Source organism: Marmota marmota, unplaced genomic scaffold, assembly GCF_001458135.2.
Source record: "Marmota marmota marmota unplaced genomic scaffold, marMar, whole genome shotgun sequence".
NCBI classification, from domain to species: domain Eukaryota; kingdom Metazoa; phylum Chordata; class Mammalia; order Rodentia; family Sciuridae; genus Marmota; species Marmota marmota.
The window spans coordinates 5,555,360-5,574,954 of NW_026000205.1; the positions used below are offsets into that span (position 1 = coordinate 5,555,360).

Consider the following 19,595-nt stretch of genomic DNA (forward strand, 5'->3'; position numbering starts at 1 on the left):
GGGGTAGAGAGAGAAGAGGGGAGGGGAGGGGAGGGGGGATAGTAGAGGATAGGAAAGGCAGCAGAATACAACAGACACTAGTATGGCAATATGTAAATCAATGGATGTGTAACTGATGTGATTCTGCAATTTGTATACGGGGTAAAAATGGGAGTTCATAACCCACTTGAATCAAAGTGTGAAATATGATATATCAAGAACTATGTAATGTTTTGAACAACCAACAATAAAAAAAAAAAAGAAAGTAGGCTGTAAAATTATAAATGCATGTTTGAAGCCATGGACCAACCATTTAGAAATTTTAAGTGGCACAACTTACAAGTCAAGAGTGGAGACAAAAATGGAAACATAAAAATCACATAAAAGAAACGCAGACAGAATTGAGCAAATAACACATGGTACAGATAAAAAATAATTGGCATGCTGGACATTATGGTGCACACCTGTGATCTCTGCAACTCTGGAGGCTGAGGCAGGAGAATTGCAAATTTGAGGCCAGTCTTGTGAACTTAGTGAGACCCTGTCTTAAAAAGTAAAAAAGGCTGGGGATATTTCTCAGTGGCCCAGCACCCAGTACTGGCTTCAATCCCCAGTACTAAAATAAATAAATAAATAAATAAATAAAAACAGCAAACAATTGGCATTTGGCATGATGGTAAGTATAAATCCATGGTCTAAAAAATTATATCAAATGTAAATTTTCTTAACATACCAATTAAAACATGGAGATTGTCAGATTGGATAAAAAAACAAAATCCAACTATATGCTACATGCCATCTACAATAAATCATTTTTAAGTATAAAGAGAAATTTAAAGTCTAAGGATGGGAAAAAGACAAATAATACTAAAACTAAAGAAAGCTGGATTGGCTATATTAATAACAACAAAGACTTCATAATAAGGAATATCTCCTGGTATATACCAGAAATACAATCCTAAATTTGTATGTACCTAGCAATGGAACTTCAAGATTCATGAGGCAAAAGCTAATAGAAAACCACAAATGCCGTGGAGAACTCAGTACTATTAGTAATTGATAAATCAAAATGGTGGAAGACCAGTAAGGATGTTTAAGTCTTGAACAATGTCACCTAACTTAACTTATTTGACACCTGGAGAATACTTTGTTATGGTTGAATAATATTGGAACATAATTTGGAACATTCACCAAAATAAATTATATATCTGGGGCATAAAACATATCAAGTTTTGAAAAACAATGCAAAGCATGTTCTCATATGAAAATGGAATAAAAGTAGATACTGGAAACCTCCCTCATCCATATTTGAAAATTCAACAGCCTACTTCTAAATAACTCCCAAGTCAAAGAGAAAATTAAAAGAATGCAAATATAGTTTGAGGTAAAATGAAAACACAGCATATCAAAATATGTGGGATGGAGCTAGAGAAGTTCTTAGAGTCATATTGATAACATTGGATAAGTACACTAGAAAAACGAAAGTTCTGAAATCAGTCATCTATGATTCCACCACTAAGATCTAGAAGAAGAGCAAATTAAGCCTAAAATGAGCAGAAGAAAGAAATAACAAAGAGCAGAAATCCAGAAAGCAAACAAAAACAAAAAAGTTAATAGAGAAAAATCAATGAAGCCAAATACTGATTCTTGGAAATTTTTGATAAAATGGAAACACTTCTGAGCATATTAATAAAGAAAACAGCAGTTACAAATTATCAATATCAAGAATAAATAAATGGCAGAGTGCAGTGGTACATGCATATAATCTCAGCTACTCAGGAGGCTAAGGCAGGAGGATTGCAAGTTTGAGGCCAGCCTTGCAACTTAGGAAGACCCTGTCTCAAAAAGACTGAAGGTGTAGCTCAGTAGTAAACTGTCCCTGGCTTCAAGCCCCAGTGCTGGAAAAAAAAAGTCACCATAGGTCCTTTTTTTAAAAAAAATTATTTTTATTCATTTTTATATGGTGTTGAGGATTGAATCCAGGGCCTCACACATGCTAGGCGAGTGCTGTACTGCTGAGCCACAACCCCAGCCCACCATCGATTTGATACCCAGAATTATTAGGAATACCATTATGAGAACATTAAGAAGATAGTGTTTTCTTTGTGACCCTGAGTTAGGCAAAGAATTCCTAGAATGATCCATATAATGACACTTGATAAATCTGACTTCATTGAAATTAAAACCTCTTCAAAAGACACTATTGTGAAGTAGAGAAGCTATGTTCAGGGAGAAAATACTTGCAATAAAAGGACTTGTAATCAGAATATATGAAGAACTCTCTGTTTCAAGAAACCAACCCATTTATTTATTTTTTTTTAAAAAAACTAATGCTTAAAAATAATAAAATATTTTATAAAATAGGCAAAATTTTAAATGGGAACTTAACCAAAACATATGTCAAAAATCATGTGGGGCTGGGGATGTGGCTCAAGCAGTAACGCGCTCGCCTGGCATGCGCGGGGCGCTGGGTTCGATCCTCAGCACCACATAAAAATAAAGATGTTGTGTCCACCAAAAACTGAAAAATAAATATTAAAAATTTTTCTTCTCTCTCTTTTAAAAAAATCATGTGGTATTATGATCAATATTACTAGTAACTAAGGAAATGCAAGTTAAAACCACAGTAAGACTGAACTACATATCTATTAGAATGGCTTAAATGAAAAAGGGTAACATCAAGTGTGGAAAAGAGTGCAGAGCAATTAGTGTCCTCAGACAATGTAGGAATGCAAAATACGGCCGCTGCTGTGAAACATGATATGGCAGTTTTTTAAAAAATAAGATACATAAAGCATTCCTCACAGAACTCTGAAAACAGGATGGGAAAAAGACATGTAATACTAAAACTATTAAATTTGCAAAGTCAAAAAGCCCAAATATTGCCAGGTGTGGTGGTGCACGCCTGTAATCCAAGTGGCTCAGGAGGCTGAGACAGGAGTGTCGTGAGTTAAAAGTCATCCTCAGCAAAAGTGAGGTGCTAAGCAACTCAGTGAGACCTTGTCTCTAAATTAAATACATAAAAGGGCTGAGGATGTGGCTCAGGGGTCGAGTGCCCCTGAGTTCAATCCCTGGTACAAAAAAAAAAAAAAAGCCAAATATCCCTTAACTGGAGATCAAAAAACAAACTCCCATACCCATATTATGGAATACTACTCTACAATAAACAAATTACTGGTAGAACAACATGGATGATTCTCAAATGCATTATTTTAAGTGAAAGAAGTCTTTGGAGAAGGCAAAATTACAGGAACAGGCAACAGATTGGTGTTTGCCTGGGGACAGAGGAAGAGGTGATCACAAAGGGACATGAGAGAACACTTTTGAGTGATAGAAATATTCAATCTATTGACTATAAGTCAAAACTCACAGGACTGTACACTAAAAAGAAGAAAATATTAATGTGTATTATACCTCAGTAAAACTGATTTGTGAAATGAATGCCTGAATGTTGCAAATAGAATTGTATAGAAAAATGCAACATATAAGAGGAAAATCTTTGAAAATTTAAACTCATCACACAGATTCATACTATGAATACTCTGGTCAACTGTACCAGATTATGTGGGCAAATATTTTCCCAAACTAGGCAGGATTATGCCATATGTACCATTTTCTAACTTAATGTTTTTACTCATTGATGTATTGAAAATATTTACTGTCACCAAGTTTATCTACTACATCCTTGTAATAGCTGCACAGTTTTTGGTGTTTATTGTTTTTTACTTAATCTATCCTGCTGATGAATTTTTTATACTCTTAAAAAGCAATGTAATGAAAAATTGAAAACCTCAAATTTAATTTTTTTCAATTTCCTATTAACTTCTGTAATAAGTAACACGAAGCAATCTATTGTCATAGCAGACTCACACAAATTATAGTTCTTTTTTTTTTAAAGAGAGAGTGGAGAGAGAGAGAGAGAGAGAGAGAGAATTTTTTTAATATTTATTTTTTAGCTTTTCGGCGGACACAACATCTTTGTTTGTATGTGGTGCTGAGGATCGAACCCGGGCCGCACGCATGCCAGACGAGCGCGCTACCGCTTGAGCCACATCCTCAGCCCCCAAATTATAGTTCTTATGCAATGTTATTTATGATTTACAGAATATAAGCAAAAATACACAATTTTAGCTTTAAGGGGAGTCATAAATACAGAGCCATCTCATTGTCCTTTTTCCTGCACTGAAATACATTTTTGATACTAACAGATGCATACTAAAAATGTGTTTCAATATTTACCCAACTCTGGCACTCCTTTTTTAAGAGACCCCAAATCATGAAGTTCAACTTTATAATTAGGCTTGAGGAAGCATTTTGACTTCAGATTAACAGGTGGACACCAACAATGTATGTAATGCATGCCAGCTAAGATGAAGAAAGCTTGGGAACTGTGAGATTTTGTATTTGATTACTCGTTCATATTTGGATAAAGAGATTGCATAACTGACTTTCTTCCTCCAGCAAATAACATTCTAGATATGCATTTTAAAATTCCAAATTTATTTGAATAAGCAACTTGGAAAGATCAGGTACATTCATCTAAAAGCTTTTCTTTAAAAAATCTATTTTTTAGTTTTAGGTGGACACAATATCTTTATTTTTATGTGGTGCTGAGGGTCGAACTCATGCTAGGTGAACGCTCTACCACTGAGCCACAACCTCAGCCCCTAAAAGCTTATTTTTAAATTAGAATTTCTTCATTATCTTCAGACTAGAAAATACCAATTACATGTTTATAGGATGGTGTGATTGATTTAATATGATTTCTTAGATATCTCCAGTAAGTGAGGGAGTGAGTTACAGACCTGATATTTTCTTCCTGTATCTGTAGAAGAAATTTTTAGAAGTAGGATCTCTGGATTCAAAGATAGGTCTTTTAATGTTTACTGAACACCTTTCTTCCGAAAGTACATGAGAGCATCCACGTTCTCCCATTTCAAGATTGGTATTAATCTTCCATTCAGTGAAGGTGATCTGCTCTCCTCTACCTGCCTGCCCTCAGAGAATTAAATCCTTTATGGAAGATGATAAAATAACTTTCATAATATTCTATTCCTAACAGCTGATGTTTGAAAGATGGCCATGTTTTCTAGGGATCAGGACCAAACAAACAAAACCAGAACCTGGGTGATCTAGATACTGAAGTTATGTGAAAGATTGTGAAATTGTATTGATTAAAACTTTCAAGAAAGCAGATAAAAGTTGGAAAGTTTTATGAGAGCTTGGGCTCAGACATCCTACAGTAAAAAAAAAAAAATCAAGAACTAAATAATTAAGTGGGTGCATTTGATAGTAGATTAAATACTACTTTTTTCCCCTCTGACTCATAGTTTGAGAGTTAATATCTGAATAACTTGAGCTTCATCCTCAAAACTAGACAATGTTCCTTCACAGCAATGTGCTGTGCACATATAGGCAGTGTCTTTGGAGCATGTGGGTAACCAGAGTATAGGATTTTCTGTGGAGAGAGATTTTTGAAAACCAATATTTAGATTTCAATGAACTTAAAGAATCTTCTCAGGCTATGGGATGACTGGAACAAGTAAAGTTTTAGAAAATGAAAACAGGAAGACTTCAAGCCTCATCAATAGGAATTTACATTGACTCTTGCCAAAGCAGCAATTCTTTAACTCCTGTTTAAGATATTTAGGACCTAGGTGACATGATTGCATTAAGGAAATTGAGATAAGGAAAAGAACATGAGCCATAGGCCTGAGTAGCAAGTGAGTTGTTTAAGAGTCTAGGGTAGCTGTGTGGGACATGAGGTGTTTGGGAGAAAAGAGGAGATCATACAGTCGAGGGAGACTAAATAGTTACTGCTTCTGAATGTTTCCTTCCTATTGTGTAGGCTGCACCTAACTAAACTGGACTGGGAAGAAATGGCAATTTCATGGGGTTTTCCTGTTTCTTAATTATCCTTTGTCATTATGCTGCTATTCTTCAAGAATAGAATCATGTTAGCCACTTACAGTGAGTTGGAATGTCCTCCATTTCTTCTAGAAATTATGTTTCTATTCTCAGGAAGTGGACACATCTCAATTGCAGAAATGAAAAACCAGGCTTAGAGAAGTTACTATGGTTGCTTTAATTCACAAAAATAGAATTTGAACTGATTGGGTGATATGAGTTTTGCTATAAAATTTTCAAATATTAAAAAAGTTGGACTCACCCAGTCCCATAAGATTCTACAATAATAAACATCTTGTCACATTTGTCACTTTTCCCCTTTTTGATGAAATATCTTCTTTTCCAGATCCCTTCCTCTCTGAATTTCTCCTCCCAATCTCTAGCTGGGATAGGGTGGGGTTCTTCCTCTTGACTGGCATTCATGTAGTGAAAATAGGAATGGTCAACAGAACTCCACAGTCTCTGCAGCTTCAGGCAGGGAGGCAGAGGGGGCACTTGATTAGTGCAGGGAAAGATGTACAAGTCTTTAAGGTAGCACAGATGTGGGTGGGTGGGTTCTGTCTTGTAATTTGAAGAATGAAATCTATAGACACAAGGGTGAGAGCAAAGCAACAGGATTTATTAGAGTAATATAAAGAAAGCAAGCAAAGCTACTGTAGGGGGAGGAGGGTCCCAAGAGAGGGTTGCCAATGGGTGTCTGTTGTTTAGGGGTTTTATGGGTTTGATCTATCCCTATAGGTAATTGGTGGGATATAGGATTCAGAAAGGGACAGATCAACTATTCTGTCGTCTTCAGCAAAAATGGAGAAAAGTGATTTCTAAGAATTAGCACAGCGGTGACAATGAGGGTCTGTTGGTACAAGAGGAAGCACTGTTTGTGGTTAGTCATGTCTAGGGGCTGTTAAATAACTTCCTGTGGCCAGACTAACTGGGGTCAGAAGGTTGATTTCCAAATCCTTTCTCCCTCCTTTTCTTCTCTGAAACCACTTTCCGTCTATGGGTGGTCTACCTTCTGTATTACCAAGACAACAGGGCTAAATGGAGGAATGTTGCTTTTGATATTACCTAAAGGAGGATGGATTTAGCTAAAAGGTTTCCACAAAGCTACTATTTTTCCAGGCCTTTTGCTAGAAGAAGCAGGCTTTCTTAAGGCTTTCCCCTGCTCTGTGTCTAGTGTTGTTATGGGTTGTGGACTTCTATAATGTCCAGATTTTTGTTTACAAGGATCAATGTGTAACCTTACTTTCTGTGTGCAGTGTACTGGAATTCTCTACATAAAACAGTATGACTTTATTGGAGTATCTTCCCATTTGATAAGCACTCAACTGTCGCGACCCCTCACCAGCAAGGGAAAACACGACACAGGATTCTTCTTTCAGCAGTTTATTCAGGCCTTGATTCAAGTATCATCTTCTAGCGACCCGTGCCCGCCACGCCCAAGCACAGCCTAATAAAGCCTCCCGCATACCAATCCTAAGCTGCCACGTGGATCTTTCTCATAGGGTGGTAAGGGATTGCGCGCCAATTCTCCATAAAAGGAGTTGTTTATCACAGGCCACAGTGGAAGCCGGCGCCATCTTCTAATGGCGGCCACGGTCTAATTAGAACGGCTCACCACACTCAACCCCAACATTTGTCTCCCCAGCTACTTAAGAAGTGAAAGTGCTGCAGAGCATCTAGACCTTTAAACAGACTAGGTAATCATCCTAGGGGAAAAGTCACTCCAAATTCTTGGCTCCTCAGTTCCATTTTGACTCATTATTTCTCCACTTCCTTGTTAACTTTTTAAAAAATTTTTTGCTTTATTTATTTATTTTTATGTGGTGTTGACGACTGAACCCAGGGCCTCACACATGCTAGACAAGTGCTCTACCACTGAGCCACAACCTCAGTTCCCTTGTTGACTTTCTGATGGTGTCTGAAAGATATTTTTAAAATTGAATTTGGAGAGATATTTTTTCCCTAGTTGTTCTAAGTAGGAGGATTATTTGTAATTTTTTCATTATTACTTGCAATGAAGGAACAATAGTATTTTTTTAATGCATCCATTCTAATTAAAATGTTTTTGCCATTTTTATCTGAAAAAGTTTTTCTATTGTCAATGTGATGTTGTTTAATACATGCCTGCATATAAACTGGAAAATAAGTTTTATTAAAAATTTTGAGAGGTAATATTCATATATTGTGAGGTCTGATTCCTTTGAATGGTTCCCTTCTCTTAAGTCTCTTACTTTTTCTAATTATAAAGAGATTTTTCCCAGCATTTGAGATACATACTTTCAGTTGGTCATGGTATGGATGTTTGTTCAGCTATTTTAGAATCACCTTTAAGCCATTTTTTTTCCTAAAAAAATGAAGAACCTGAATCTAATGTAATCTTTAAATCTAATTTCCAGTCTATGGGGAAAATAGGTGAGTGAGGAAAATAAATGACAGATCCAGGAATGGCAGACAAAGCCAATATATGGGAGTCCTGAATGATAGTAAATGGAGCTTCTTTAGCAGGCCATGGGTGTGAAGAGGGATAAAAGAGGTCAATTGTAGATTACAGGAGACTCTCAGAAATTATATAATAATCATATGCAATGAATGGATATATTCTATTATTAAAACAGGGTGTAAAGTCTTTTGAGAGAGTTTGGAATTTCAAATAAGGATAGATTATTTAAGAACTTACTATTTTGTTAATGGATTTGTTATAAATGTAAGTTTTCTTATGTTTTGAGGAATATTATGAAATTATTTTTTGGGAAATGACAAGATATCAAGGATTTGCATTTAATCTACTTTAGTAATAAAAAAGCAAGTGTAATGTTAACAGAAGTGACTCCATTGTATGACCCAGAATTTATTGTAAGCTGTGGTGACCACTTTCTTACATGCCCAGAGGCTTCCTGAGAGGAAACCTCCTGAGGATTTTATAAAACTAATGGACCTGTGTTACACCAATATCTACAGAAGTAAATTTATCCTTTAATAATAATTTTTGACAACCTATGTTAACTCAGTTCCTCCTTTTTCTAAACCTATAAAAGTACCCTCTAAGCCCCTCCCAAAGGGAACTCATTCTTGTTTTTCTTGGAATCTTTGCTTATGAAATGCAAATTTAAGACCCCAAATAAGTGTACTTTTTTTTTTTTGGCATCACAGATTGAGCCTTTTTGAATGACAGAAAAAATGGTAAAGCAACAGGGACAACATGCTGATAATTGTTGAACCTGGAAGATAAGTTTATGGACATTTTACTGTTTCTTCTATGTGTATGTGTGGGCACGTGTAAATCATGCTAGAAAAAAATATTTCATTTTTGTTCAAAGGAAACCTGAGCAGAACAAGCTTTCTGGGTTATGTTGTTCTTCAACTTCTGGACTTGAGCCTCTATCTCACATAATAAACCAGGCCTCCCTGTATTCAACTGTTAATGGAAGAGTAAGGCACATGATTGATTTATCTGATTTATGACCGAGCAGGTTAGAAGTAGGTGATGTGATATCTGACAATGGATGGAAGAAGAGACATTTTAAAGATTGTAAGTAGGATTTACCCCTTTTAATATTCCAATGATTTCTCCAATTTCCTGCTAGGGTAGCTTTCACCCACTTGACACATTTCTTTAAAATGAACAATTCAACACTTGCCTTGATTCCCAAGTTCCCATCAAACAAGGGAATCCAGTCAACACGAAATTGAGACCTGTGTGAAATTTGTTGTCTGGTGCAGTTGAGGCTGACTCCCTTTCCACATCTCCATTTTAACAGCACATGGCTTCCACTCTATAATGGTTCTTAATCTTCTTTCTGTATTTCAAGCTTGATTCTCTTCTATACTTGATATTTTCTTGATAACCATACCTTTAATCAGATGTGAAAGAAAAAAGTGTGGAAAAAGAAAAAGGAAGATCGGGCTCAACTAAGAGAACAAAAATTCATTCAGGGCGAACTCGATGATTCTGACTCTGGGGTCTGGGATGTCACCCAATGGTAGGCCGCTTGTCCCGCAGGCATGAGGCCACGAGCTCATCGCAGCACCCCCACTCCCAACCCCAAACCCAAGGACGGTCGTGAAAAGCGAGGAGCGTCGCCGAGTGGCGCACCACGTGGTTGAAGAAACTTCCGCTCCAGGTGGTGCGTGGGCGGTGCTCGTTTGCCAAGAACGCTGGGTTTTGTTTTGTGGGCATTTCAGCTTCAGAACGCCAGGGCTATAGAATATTTTCCTCTCCAGGATTTAAAGAAGTTGAATCCTGTCACTCACGAAGTAATCCACAATTTCTCAGATTATGACAGGGTTGAGGCCTTCCGCGCCCTCGGCAGCGCAGGGCAGGAACCCTAGAGCGTTGGCTCTTGGGGGAGGCGGGACTGCAGACGCAGCCCCCTTGACATTCTGGGAAGTCGGGCGAGCGCCCCCCCACCATGGTCTCCCGCACCTCACTGGGCAGGGTGGGGCGGGGCGTTGTCCTGGGGCCTTCTGGGAAGTGGAGTCCGGAAGTCCACTGTAGTCACAGACACTTCCGCTCCAGGAGGCTGCGTGGGGATTCTGGGAAAAGATGGCAGAAGACAGTGTTTACCCCGCAGAGGGGCGAGCTTTTGGCCAGTTGTTCCACTGGGGTTTTCGTCGCTTCTGAATCCCGCAATTCCTATGAACTTTCCTGACCTGCTTCTGAGGAAACAACAACAAAGTTGTCGGTGTGGGAGGAAAAGAGCAGATGTTGAGGAACGGGGATGAGATGACGATGGAGGTTGCTTGGGCAGAACGGCCTCGCACTTGGGAAGAGTCTCGCTTCCAAGGTTGGGTGCGGCCCGTCTCAGACTCACTGGGGCTGGTTTTCCGCAGTTCACCTTCCACACCTGTACGGGGGAGCGACTTACCTAACCTCTCTGCCTCTGATTGCTCATAACAGCACTTGTAAGGTATGGAAAATGGCAAACCCCAAATAGTGTGGTCTGAGAAAAGGGAGTGAGGAAGATGGCCAGAGGTTGATAACGTTGATCCTTTCCCAGGACATCCATTCCCAGTGACAGGAAAACCCCTGGGAGGGAAGCAAACATCACCCAGTGAGGAGACAGTCCCTGGGAAGGAGATATCCTTCAAGCCTAAAATGGAAGCCTCTGGGAGGAAGCCAAAGCATTGATCTTCCCAAATAAATCCTTTCCCAGTGACAGTACGATGGGATCGTGAAGGGAACACTGACCCAGCCACCCCATTCTTACCCAAGTAATAACATTGCCCAGTAAAAGCAAATTTCAAATTCTCACAAACCTGTTTCCTGAGTGCCCAAACTGACGCGCTCTGTCAATAATGAAGTCACCTCTCAGTGTAGCATTTACAAGCACAGATTCCTCCTTGGCCAGTGGCTCATTTTCCATCAGGAAGGTGGGTCCACCAGATGCACGACTCCACTGCTGAGTAAACGCTGTGATGATCAGTGACATTTGTACTTGGCTCAGTCATTTTGTGCTAACATTTTGGTTCCCTAACTGGGAAGCAGGTGAAAGGTAATATTTTGTCCGTCTCTGTACCCAAAAAACCCATTCCCTCTCCCCACAGGTTAAACAACTGATGGGGCCTTGAAAGTTACCATCAAACGTCTGGAACTTCCATGGCTTTCTGAAAGTTGGGGGTCCCCCAGCCACCACTCATATAAGCTAAGATTGAATCCTCAAACTGACTGTGTCCCCTGCCCACCCTGTAGAACACAGCCCTTCACAGCCTCTGCAGCCCACTTTAGCTGAGCAGCTGCCAGCTTTGTGTGGGAGAAATTTGGTGCATAGGACACAGGAAGACTTAAGGCCATTGAAGGAGGCTGGCCAGGGCCATCCCTGGTATTGCAGGAAGGTCTTATGTCTTAAATCTGAACCTGACAGCCCTCAAGGGTACCAAAAATAGACCTTCTGCTAGATAATTGTGGCTTGATGCCATTTGGATGGTGCAAGGATTTCTATCAAGTCCTTTATGGCTATTGAAATTACCCTATTTATATTTCCTCCCCTCACCAACATTCCCTTCCCTTACACACCCAGCAAAACTTCATGGATCAACGACTTCCTTGCCATTTTGTTTCTGCATCCACCACTGGCCTCCGCATCTATCTGGAGAGGTAAAACTCCATTCATCTAGTCTCCAGCAGAGAGATACCCACCCTTTGGCCATCCAGGACCCTGGGAGGTCCCTCACCATGGAGGTTCCTCACCCCAGTGGGAAAATTCCAGTCTGACTGGCACCCTTGTGACATAAGAGTTCAGGGGACACTCTGCTCTTAAAGCATCGCTTCTGTCAAGTCTCTCCAAACATGGAAGTTACCCAGTCAGTTCCCAGAGACAATGTGGGGAGCCACTCTGATTGATTCATGTCTTCCATTTCAGAGCAGAGAGGCTTTGACCATCACTACATCTCGTAGTGACTTGGACATTGCCCCTGTCCCAGAAGTTCATAAGTTTGAGGATGCAGCTTCAGATGTAGGCATCACCCTACAGCCCTTGGGTCAAATTACACTCACAAGTCCCTTGTAACTCCACCCCTTCTTACCTTTTTTGGATGGAACTTTCTAAGAATGAGGGTCCTCCCAATAAAAGCCCACTTCCAAACGTGCTCGCTCACTCTCTCTTGTGGTGAGCCGCTTCTGCCGTTTCTGCAGACTATGGTCGCCATTACAAGATGGCGCTGGCTCCACTGTGGTCTGTGACAAACAACTCCTTATTTGGGAGAGTTGGCACATGATTTTTCACCACCCTATGAGAAAGCTCCACGTGGCAGCTTTGCATTGGGGCTTGAGATGCTTTATTAAGGCTGGGAGGGGCATCCGAGGGGTAGAAGAAGAAATATCAAGGGCCTGAATAAACTGCTGAAAGAAGATTCCTGAGTTGCGTCTTCCTTGCGGGCAAGGGGTCGTGACACTCTCTCACCAGCCTCTTGGGACTATCCCTCACTCTCCCATTTGGGGAGCTTGAGGCCAAGAGCAGAGGAGCTATACTGAATCTTGTTTAAAGGTAAAGTGTGTGTCTGTGTTTTATTTGGTGTCCCTGGAAATTCACACAAGCGACCTTAATTTCAGCTGCCCCTTGGGCCCTTTCTTTACCAATTTTAAGACCCTCTGCTCCCAAACTGACCTCAAAAGTAATGCCTCATTAGACTCAGCACTCAAACAGTATAAATGGCCCAAGTATGGAACTCTTGATAAAGAAATTCTCCAGGCTTTGGAAAAATATTGAATACAGAATGGCAAGTTGTCTGAGGTTCCCTACCTCCAGGCCTTCTTTTTCCTTTGCTCAAACCACTCCCTATGCCAACCTTATTCTGCTGTGCAGTTACTAAGTATGGACTCACAACTTTCTTCTTTATTCATAGCCCCAGAGATAGCCAATGAACCCCCCCTTAGAGATTCCTGGGGTCCCACAGCCTCCTCTCCAGCCTCCCCCTCCCCTTCAGGTTCCCATCCTCAAAGTCCCACTGCTTCCCCATTAGACCCTCCTCCTCAAAACCCCACATTCTCACTTCCCTTTGCCACTCCCACTCCCCATACAAGGTCAAAAACCCTCCCCAAAATACATCTGTTTCCTCTCTGGGAGGTGGCAGGGACTGAAGGGAGTGTCCAAGTCCATATCCCCTTCTTCATGAGAGACATGTCTCAAATAGAAGACAGATTAGGCTCATTTTCTGAAAATCCTGCCATATAGCAAGGAGTCTCATTCAGCCCTATCACCTCACTTGGGCAGATGTATATTATATATTAACTTCCACCCTGACCAATGATGAAAGTGCCCACATCTGGAAGGCCACTAGGGATCATGTGAACCTCCTACATGCCCAAAACCAAAATATCCACCCAGCAACAGATGCTGCAATCCCTGCAGCTAACCCTGATTGGACACATCAGACTCAAGACCCCAGGGTCATTGGACTCCAACACATGGTTACTTGCCTCCTTGAAGGCATAACAAAAAATTCTCACACCCAGGTAAATTGGGAAAACATAAAGGAAACTACCCAGAGACCTGATGAAAATCCCACCCTATTTTTGGCCCAACTTACTGAGGCTGTTACCAAATATACAAACTTGTATGTCAGTAGTCTTGGTGGCAGTCTATTCCTTCATTTTAACTTTGTCAGCAGGTCTGCACCTGACATTCACAAGAAACTCAGAGAAGGGTCCTGGGTCTCCCAAGCAGTTGTTTTTAGATGTGACATTCAATGTCTTTAACAACAGGGAAGATGAGGCAAAAAGGAGAAAAAAACCAGCTTAAAACTAAACATTAGCTTCTGCTTCCACCATCCAGGGCCCTAAAATAGTCCCTGCAGCTCATGGCCCCAGACCCTCTTGTGCACCTCCCAGGCCCTGCTTCCAATGTGGGCAAACTGTACACTGGGCAAGGATCTGCCCTAATCTGAGCTCCCCCCACAAGCCATGTCCCAACTACAGGCAATGGGGACACTGGAAGACAGACTGTCCCTGGGAGAGGAACCTTTTCCCCCAGCACAGATACCTGGGGAAGTTTCATTCACTGAGTTACTGGAATGAAGGGGGCCCAGACTCCACTGCCCCAGTCACCTCAGGATCCCAGGGCTACAGGGATGGTGAATGGCCATGCAATATCATTGGTGATTGACCCTGGAGTAAGTCTTTTATTTCTGACTCAAGGGCATGGGCCCACCTTCAAATCAAATACCCCAATTATTGGAGTCTTAGGAATACCTATATATCTGCTGCAGACACCTCTCCTTTTTGGTACAATTGGACTCCTTTCATTATCTCATTTGTTTATTGTCAGGAGCCAGCCATGGGCACATGAGGGGGCTGGACTGATGTCGCTGCTCTGACTGGGCTGTGTGACATACCTTTTTGCTTGTTCTGCCTTTAATCCCACACAGCACCTGAGATGGGTGTGGCTTTCCAAGATGTCAGTCAAATCTGCTGACCACAAGACATCACCAGGCAACCCCCTGAGACCCAATCCCTTGTCTTATTTGGGTTGAACATTCTTGAATGTCTTTCCACCCAATAAATAGGATGGTTTCAGACATGCTCTCTCTCTTTTGCCTGCCTCTCTTGCCTCCGTTGTGGGGGCTGGGGCAGAGGAGCAGTCACTGAACCCCGAGAAAAAGGTACTTTCTGGGTCTGTGTGACTTGTTGTGCCAGCCCAATTCACCTGGAGTGACCCTGTCTGATTCAGTCACATGCTGCGACAGTTTATAATTGTGCCAAGTTGCCTCTTGGGTCGAGATCTCCTTCACAAATTAAAAGCTTCCATTTTCATTCCCCCCTTAAAGTCCATTATCATGTTTTTACTTCATTCTAGTCTGGACCTGGTCCCTGTTAGGAAAATGCCTCAGGACTAAATCACCTGAACACACTGATGCTAAGCAGAAGCAAGTTTATTGTCAGAAAATCTGACAAGGCTGCGTCCGCACAGAGAGAACAGCAGCAAACTGCCTCTGAAGTAAACTTTTCTAAGTCAAAGCCTGGGTTATGCATTGGGGGTGAGCTTAGCCCATGCTATTGAAGGTGGAGAAAAAGCTTCAAAACCTCAAGAACCACAGAGGGGAGGGGCCAGGAGGAGCAGACACATTGCCTCCAGCTCCTGGAATTGGCAGGCCCCTCTACATATTCAGAAAGTCTGTGAGCACTGTGGTCAGAGTGCAGGTGGGTGGAGATGTCGGCCTCAGGGTTAGCAGGCTCTTGCAGGAAGGGGGAAGGGGGGAGGAAGCAGGGTGAGGTGTCTGAGCAGAATGGAGTTAGCTTGACTTAACTTTCTTAGTTAACCCATAGTTATGTTAACAGGCTAACATTCCCTGCACCCCCTGACCTCCTAGGTGTTCTTTGCTGGCTATTAATCTCACAGTCTGGGATATAGCTCAACCCCAAAGAGCTAAACACCATTTATGGTTCACATCCAGCTAAAAGACCCCACATGGTTGGAGGGAGGGATTACTTGGATCCTGACAGCCAGTGTCTTGTGGGTAGTGTCACAGTGACAGAACTATTAACTGATCAAATACATTTGCATCTTTCCACAATGTCAGAATTTATTGCATAACAAATTCCCAAGCTATACCTCATTCAGTGATTGCAGTTCATGGAATATGTTTCACCTGATAGTCATAAGGCAGCAATCACAGGTTCCTTTATTTCATCCTTAATCACTAATATCTACAAAACTCACTTTAGGATAAATATATATAAGGTACAGAAAGACTAAGAAAGGGTTAGATCTTAGGGGAGGGAGTTACTTTGGTGGTCTAGTGGGCTTGATGAGCTCATGGGCTGGTTTTTCTTATATGGTTTTGGTATACCCATGCATTTATGTGTTTCTGATTTAACTCATTAGGTGCACAGGTCATTTTTATTAGAACAATTATTAGTTTGTGCCTATGATTGTGTTAGACAGATGGTGACTCTTCACTTGTACAAACAAGGTATTCTATCTCATCCCTTATATACTCCAAATGGAGTAACTCATGGTAAACTATTTATTTATAAATGAAGTAACTCAGGGTTAAATACTGTCTGAAAACTACTGTTCTATTCATCATAGAGTAACTCAAAGCAGGACACAGCCTGCCCTTCACACTCTACCCCTTGATTCCTCAATGTATGAGCCCAGGTGTTCTGACCCAAGAGAGTGCTGGAGACATAAGTTTTAAGTAGCAGAATCCAAATATCACTGCTAATAACAAGAGCAGTGTTTCTTTTAGACATGACCAAATTGTGCTGGTCAAATTATACCAGCCCATCTTGATTAAGGTCAGAGTGTTCCTGTTGGACCATGAACCTGTGCATGGTGTGTGCTTTGAAGGATTTATGAATTAGTAGGAAGAACCAGCATTTTGCATTCAATATTCAATATTGCCTTCAATATCTTGCAAGTGCAACTGAATATGTATTTAGTACTGCAACTGCATGTTTGGTAAGCTGAAATGAATTCTTTACATTTTCCAATTATTAATGTAAGACACCAGCTATTGTTTCAGTTCCTCCAATGCTATTTCAATAACATTGTCCATGTGTGTCACATGCACCCGTGGTATTTCTTGGATTCTACCATACTATGTTTCAAGCAAATGTCTGTATGAGATTTGGGGGGAAATGGGAGGATAGGTAACTTTTTCCATTCTTATTAATCTTGATTACATTTGTCAACTTTACACATTCTGAGTTTATAATAACCTGAGCATTTGACCCTGAGGTATGAGTATACTATTGCACCTCAGTGCTTGTTTCTAAATAAAATTTCCACTGTTCCTAATGTATAGATAGAGTTGCTGTATTTATGGGGTAATAATATATGGTTGGGGTAATCTCTTTGAATGTATAATACACTGATGATGACCATTTATGCATAATTTCTTTGTTCATACAGAATCCTCATTTGTATAATGGGTCTCCTTTAGCTGAAATTTGATATTTATGATCATTGCATATTGGGGTGTTGCTGTGGTGGGACAGACTATCAGTGATGTTCCATCTTAAAGTTTAATTATGTGTAGTGAGCTATCTGCTGACACTGAATACCCAGTAGGCCTAGATGGTTAGTTTATGCTATTGTTTGTTGATAGAAACTTTCAGCATAAAACAATCCAGTTTGTCTGCTGTTTCTGATGTCCTGCCATGCACCATCTAGTAGCTGTTGTATTTTATTACATTGTGTTTGAAGCTTATTCTGAATCACATTATATCTAAGAATTTGAAAATTAGTTTTAATTATGCCCAACTTATGGTTTAAGTGGTAATTGATTTATTCTTGGTATTTCTGCCAGTTGTCGCGTTCCTCACTACAAAAACACTCAGGGTCACTACAGAGGAACTGGGATGCACGAAATAACCACACAAAAGACAGAGATACCTTATTCTTTGGGGGTCCTGTGACGGCTCCTCTGACCTTAAGGGTCCACAGAAAGACAGCAAGGAAGTGCATGCTGAACCCTTTTATTGAGGAGAGGCCATTCAAATAAGGCAAGGGATCAGGTGTCAGGGGGTTGAGTCTAGCTTCATGATGTCTACTGTCAGCAGGCTGACTAACATCTAGGAAGGCCACACCCAAAGGCAGAGCAAGAGAAGGGGACACACAAAGGGTGTTTCCATGGAACATTCTATTCCAAACAGGGCAAAGGGGTAATATCTACAAAGGAACAGGTGAGAGTAATTCGATCCCTGGGGCTGCAGGAAGGCACACCTATGCCTGAAGACACATTCTGCTACTTAGAGGATGGGGGCAATATTGAGGTCACTATGAAAGTGACCAACAGAGCCTCTTTCCATCACAGGAAGGAGAATGCCAGTCTTTCAGGGAGACTGCCTCCCACAGCCAGTCTTCCTGTTTTTATAATATGGCATAAACTTATTTCCTGAATGGGCTAATTCAAGATTGGAAATTCTTTTACTTCATTAGTACATTATTGTAGCTCTCAGTTATACTTTTTATTTCATTCCCTGAATTCTTTAAAATTCTTTAATGGCAAGATTTCTGCTTCATTCTTTTTTTGTATCTCTTGAATATCTCCTTCAGATGATAAATTGTTTTCCTTCTTTCATTGAATTTTTTGGCCATGTTCTCATGTATCATGCTGAGTTTTCTTAATGTCATTATTTTGAATTCCTTATAATGCATTGCACAAATTTTGTTTTATTTGGGGTTTGTTACTGAAAAATTATGATGTTTCCCTGGAGGTGTCATTTTCCCTTGCTTTTTTTTTGTGTTGCTTGTGTTCCTACATTGATATCTGTGCAACTAATGCAAGGGATGCCTTTCCAATGTTATGGTAATGTTTTTCCCCACTGTAGGGAGAAATTATTTTTCCTGTGGAAGGTGCTAGAATATTGGTTGGGTGTGCTGGGGTTACCCTTGATTTTGGGTGAGCTCAGTAGTGTGGTCTCTGTGTCTTCAATTGCACAACTCATTATCATTGTCTAGTTGCCTCCATGGTTTGGGCTGTAGGTGCTCATGACTGAAGTGGTGTTATTGGTTTTATTGAATTGGACAATTGGTATTGGAAAGAAGCTTATTGGTTTTATTGATCTTTTCATCTTTTGGCCTTGTTGACTTTCTCTATTGATTTCCTGTTTTCAAGAACTCGTAAGAGTTTTTGCCCCCCCCCTTTTTTTGCTCTTTTTTCCCTCTTTTTTTCCTTCAAGCAGAAGATTTAATTTATTCTTCTTTTTCTAGTTTTCTAACACAGAAGCTTAGATGCTTGATTTTAGCTCTTTTTTCTTTTCTAACGTGCATTTGGGCTATAAATAGCTCATAAACACTGCTTTCTTAAGCATTCTACAACTTTTTCTAGGTTGTGTTTTTATTTATTTCAAAATATTTTTAGGTTTTGTGATTTCTTTTTTGGCCCATATATTATTTAGAGGTGTACTATTCCATGTCCACATATTTTGGAACTATCTCCCCCCACCCTGCTATTGATTCTAGTTAATTCCATTGTATTTTGAAAGAAGTTCTTATATGATTTCTTTGAAATTTATTAATATGTATTTTACAGCCCATAATTTATTCTGTTTTGGTGAATGTGAACTTGAGTAGAATGTGTATTCTTTGGTGGATGAAGTAGTTTATGTAGTATATGATTAAGGATGCTGTTGAGTTCACCTGTCCTCATTTTATGCCTTAATGAATCTTTAGCCCTTTTTTTTTTTTTTTTTTTTTGTATTAGGGATTGAACCCAGGAGTGTTTAACTACTGAGCCACATCCCCAGCTCTTTCCATTTTGATACA

At 40.3% G+C, this 19,595-nt stretch overlaps 1 protein-coding gene across 1 annotated transcript; it reads right to left on the reverse strand.

The window, feature by feature from the left end:
* Nucleotides 1-9,420: 9,420 nt before the first annotated feature.
* On the reverse strand, nt 9,421-11,748 carry LOC125612595. Its single transcript, XM_048790759.1, has 2 exons — nt 11,143-11,748; nt 9,421-10,912 (listed from the first exon to the last, which is right to left on the reverse strand). The coding sequence occupies exons 1-2, from the start codon at nt 11,313-11,315 to the stop codon at nt 10,447-10,449; spliced, it is 639 nt and encodes a 212-aa protein (XP_048646716.1). The 5' UTR covers nt 11,316-11,748; the 3' UTR covers nt 9,421-10,446.
* Nucleotides 11,749-19,595: the final 7,847 nt, after the last annotated feature.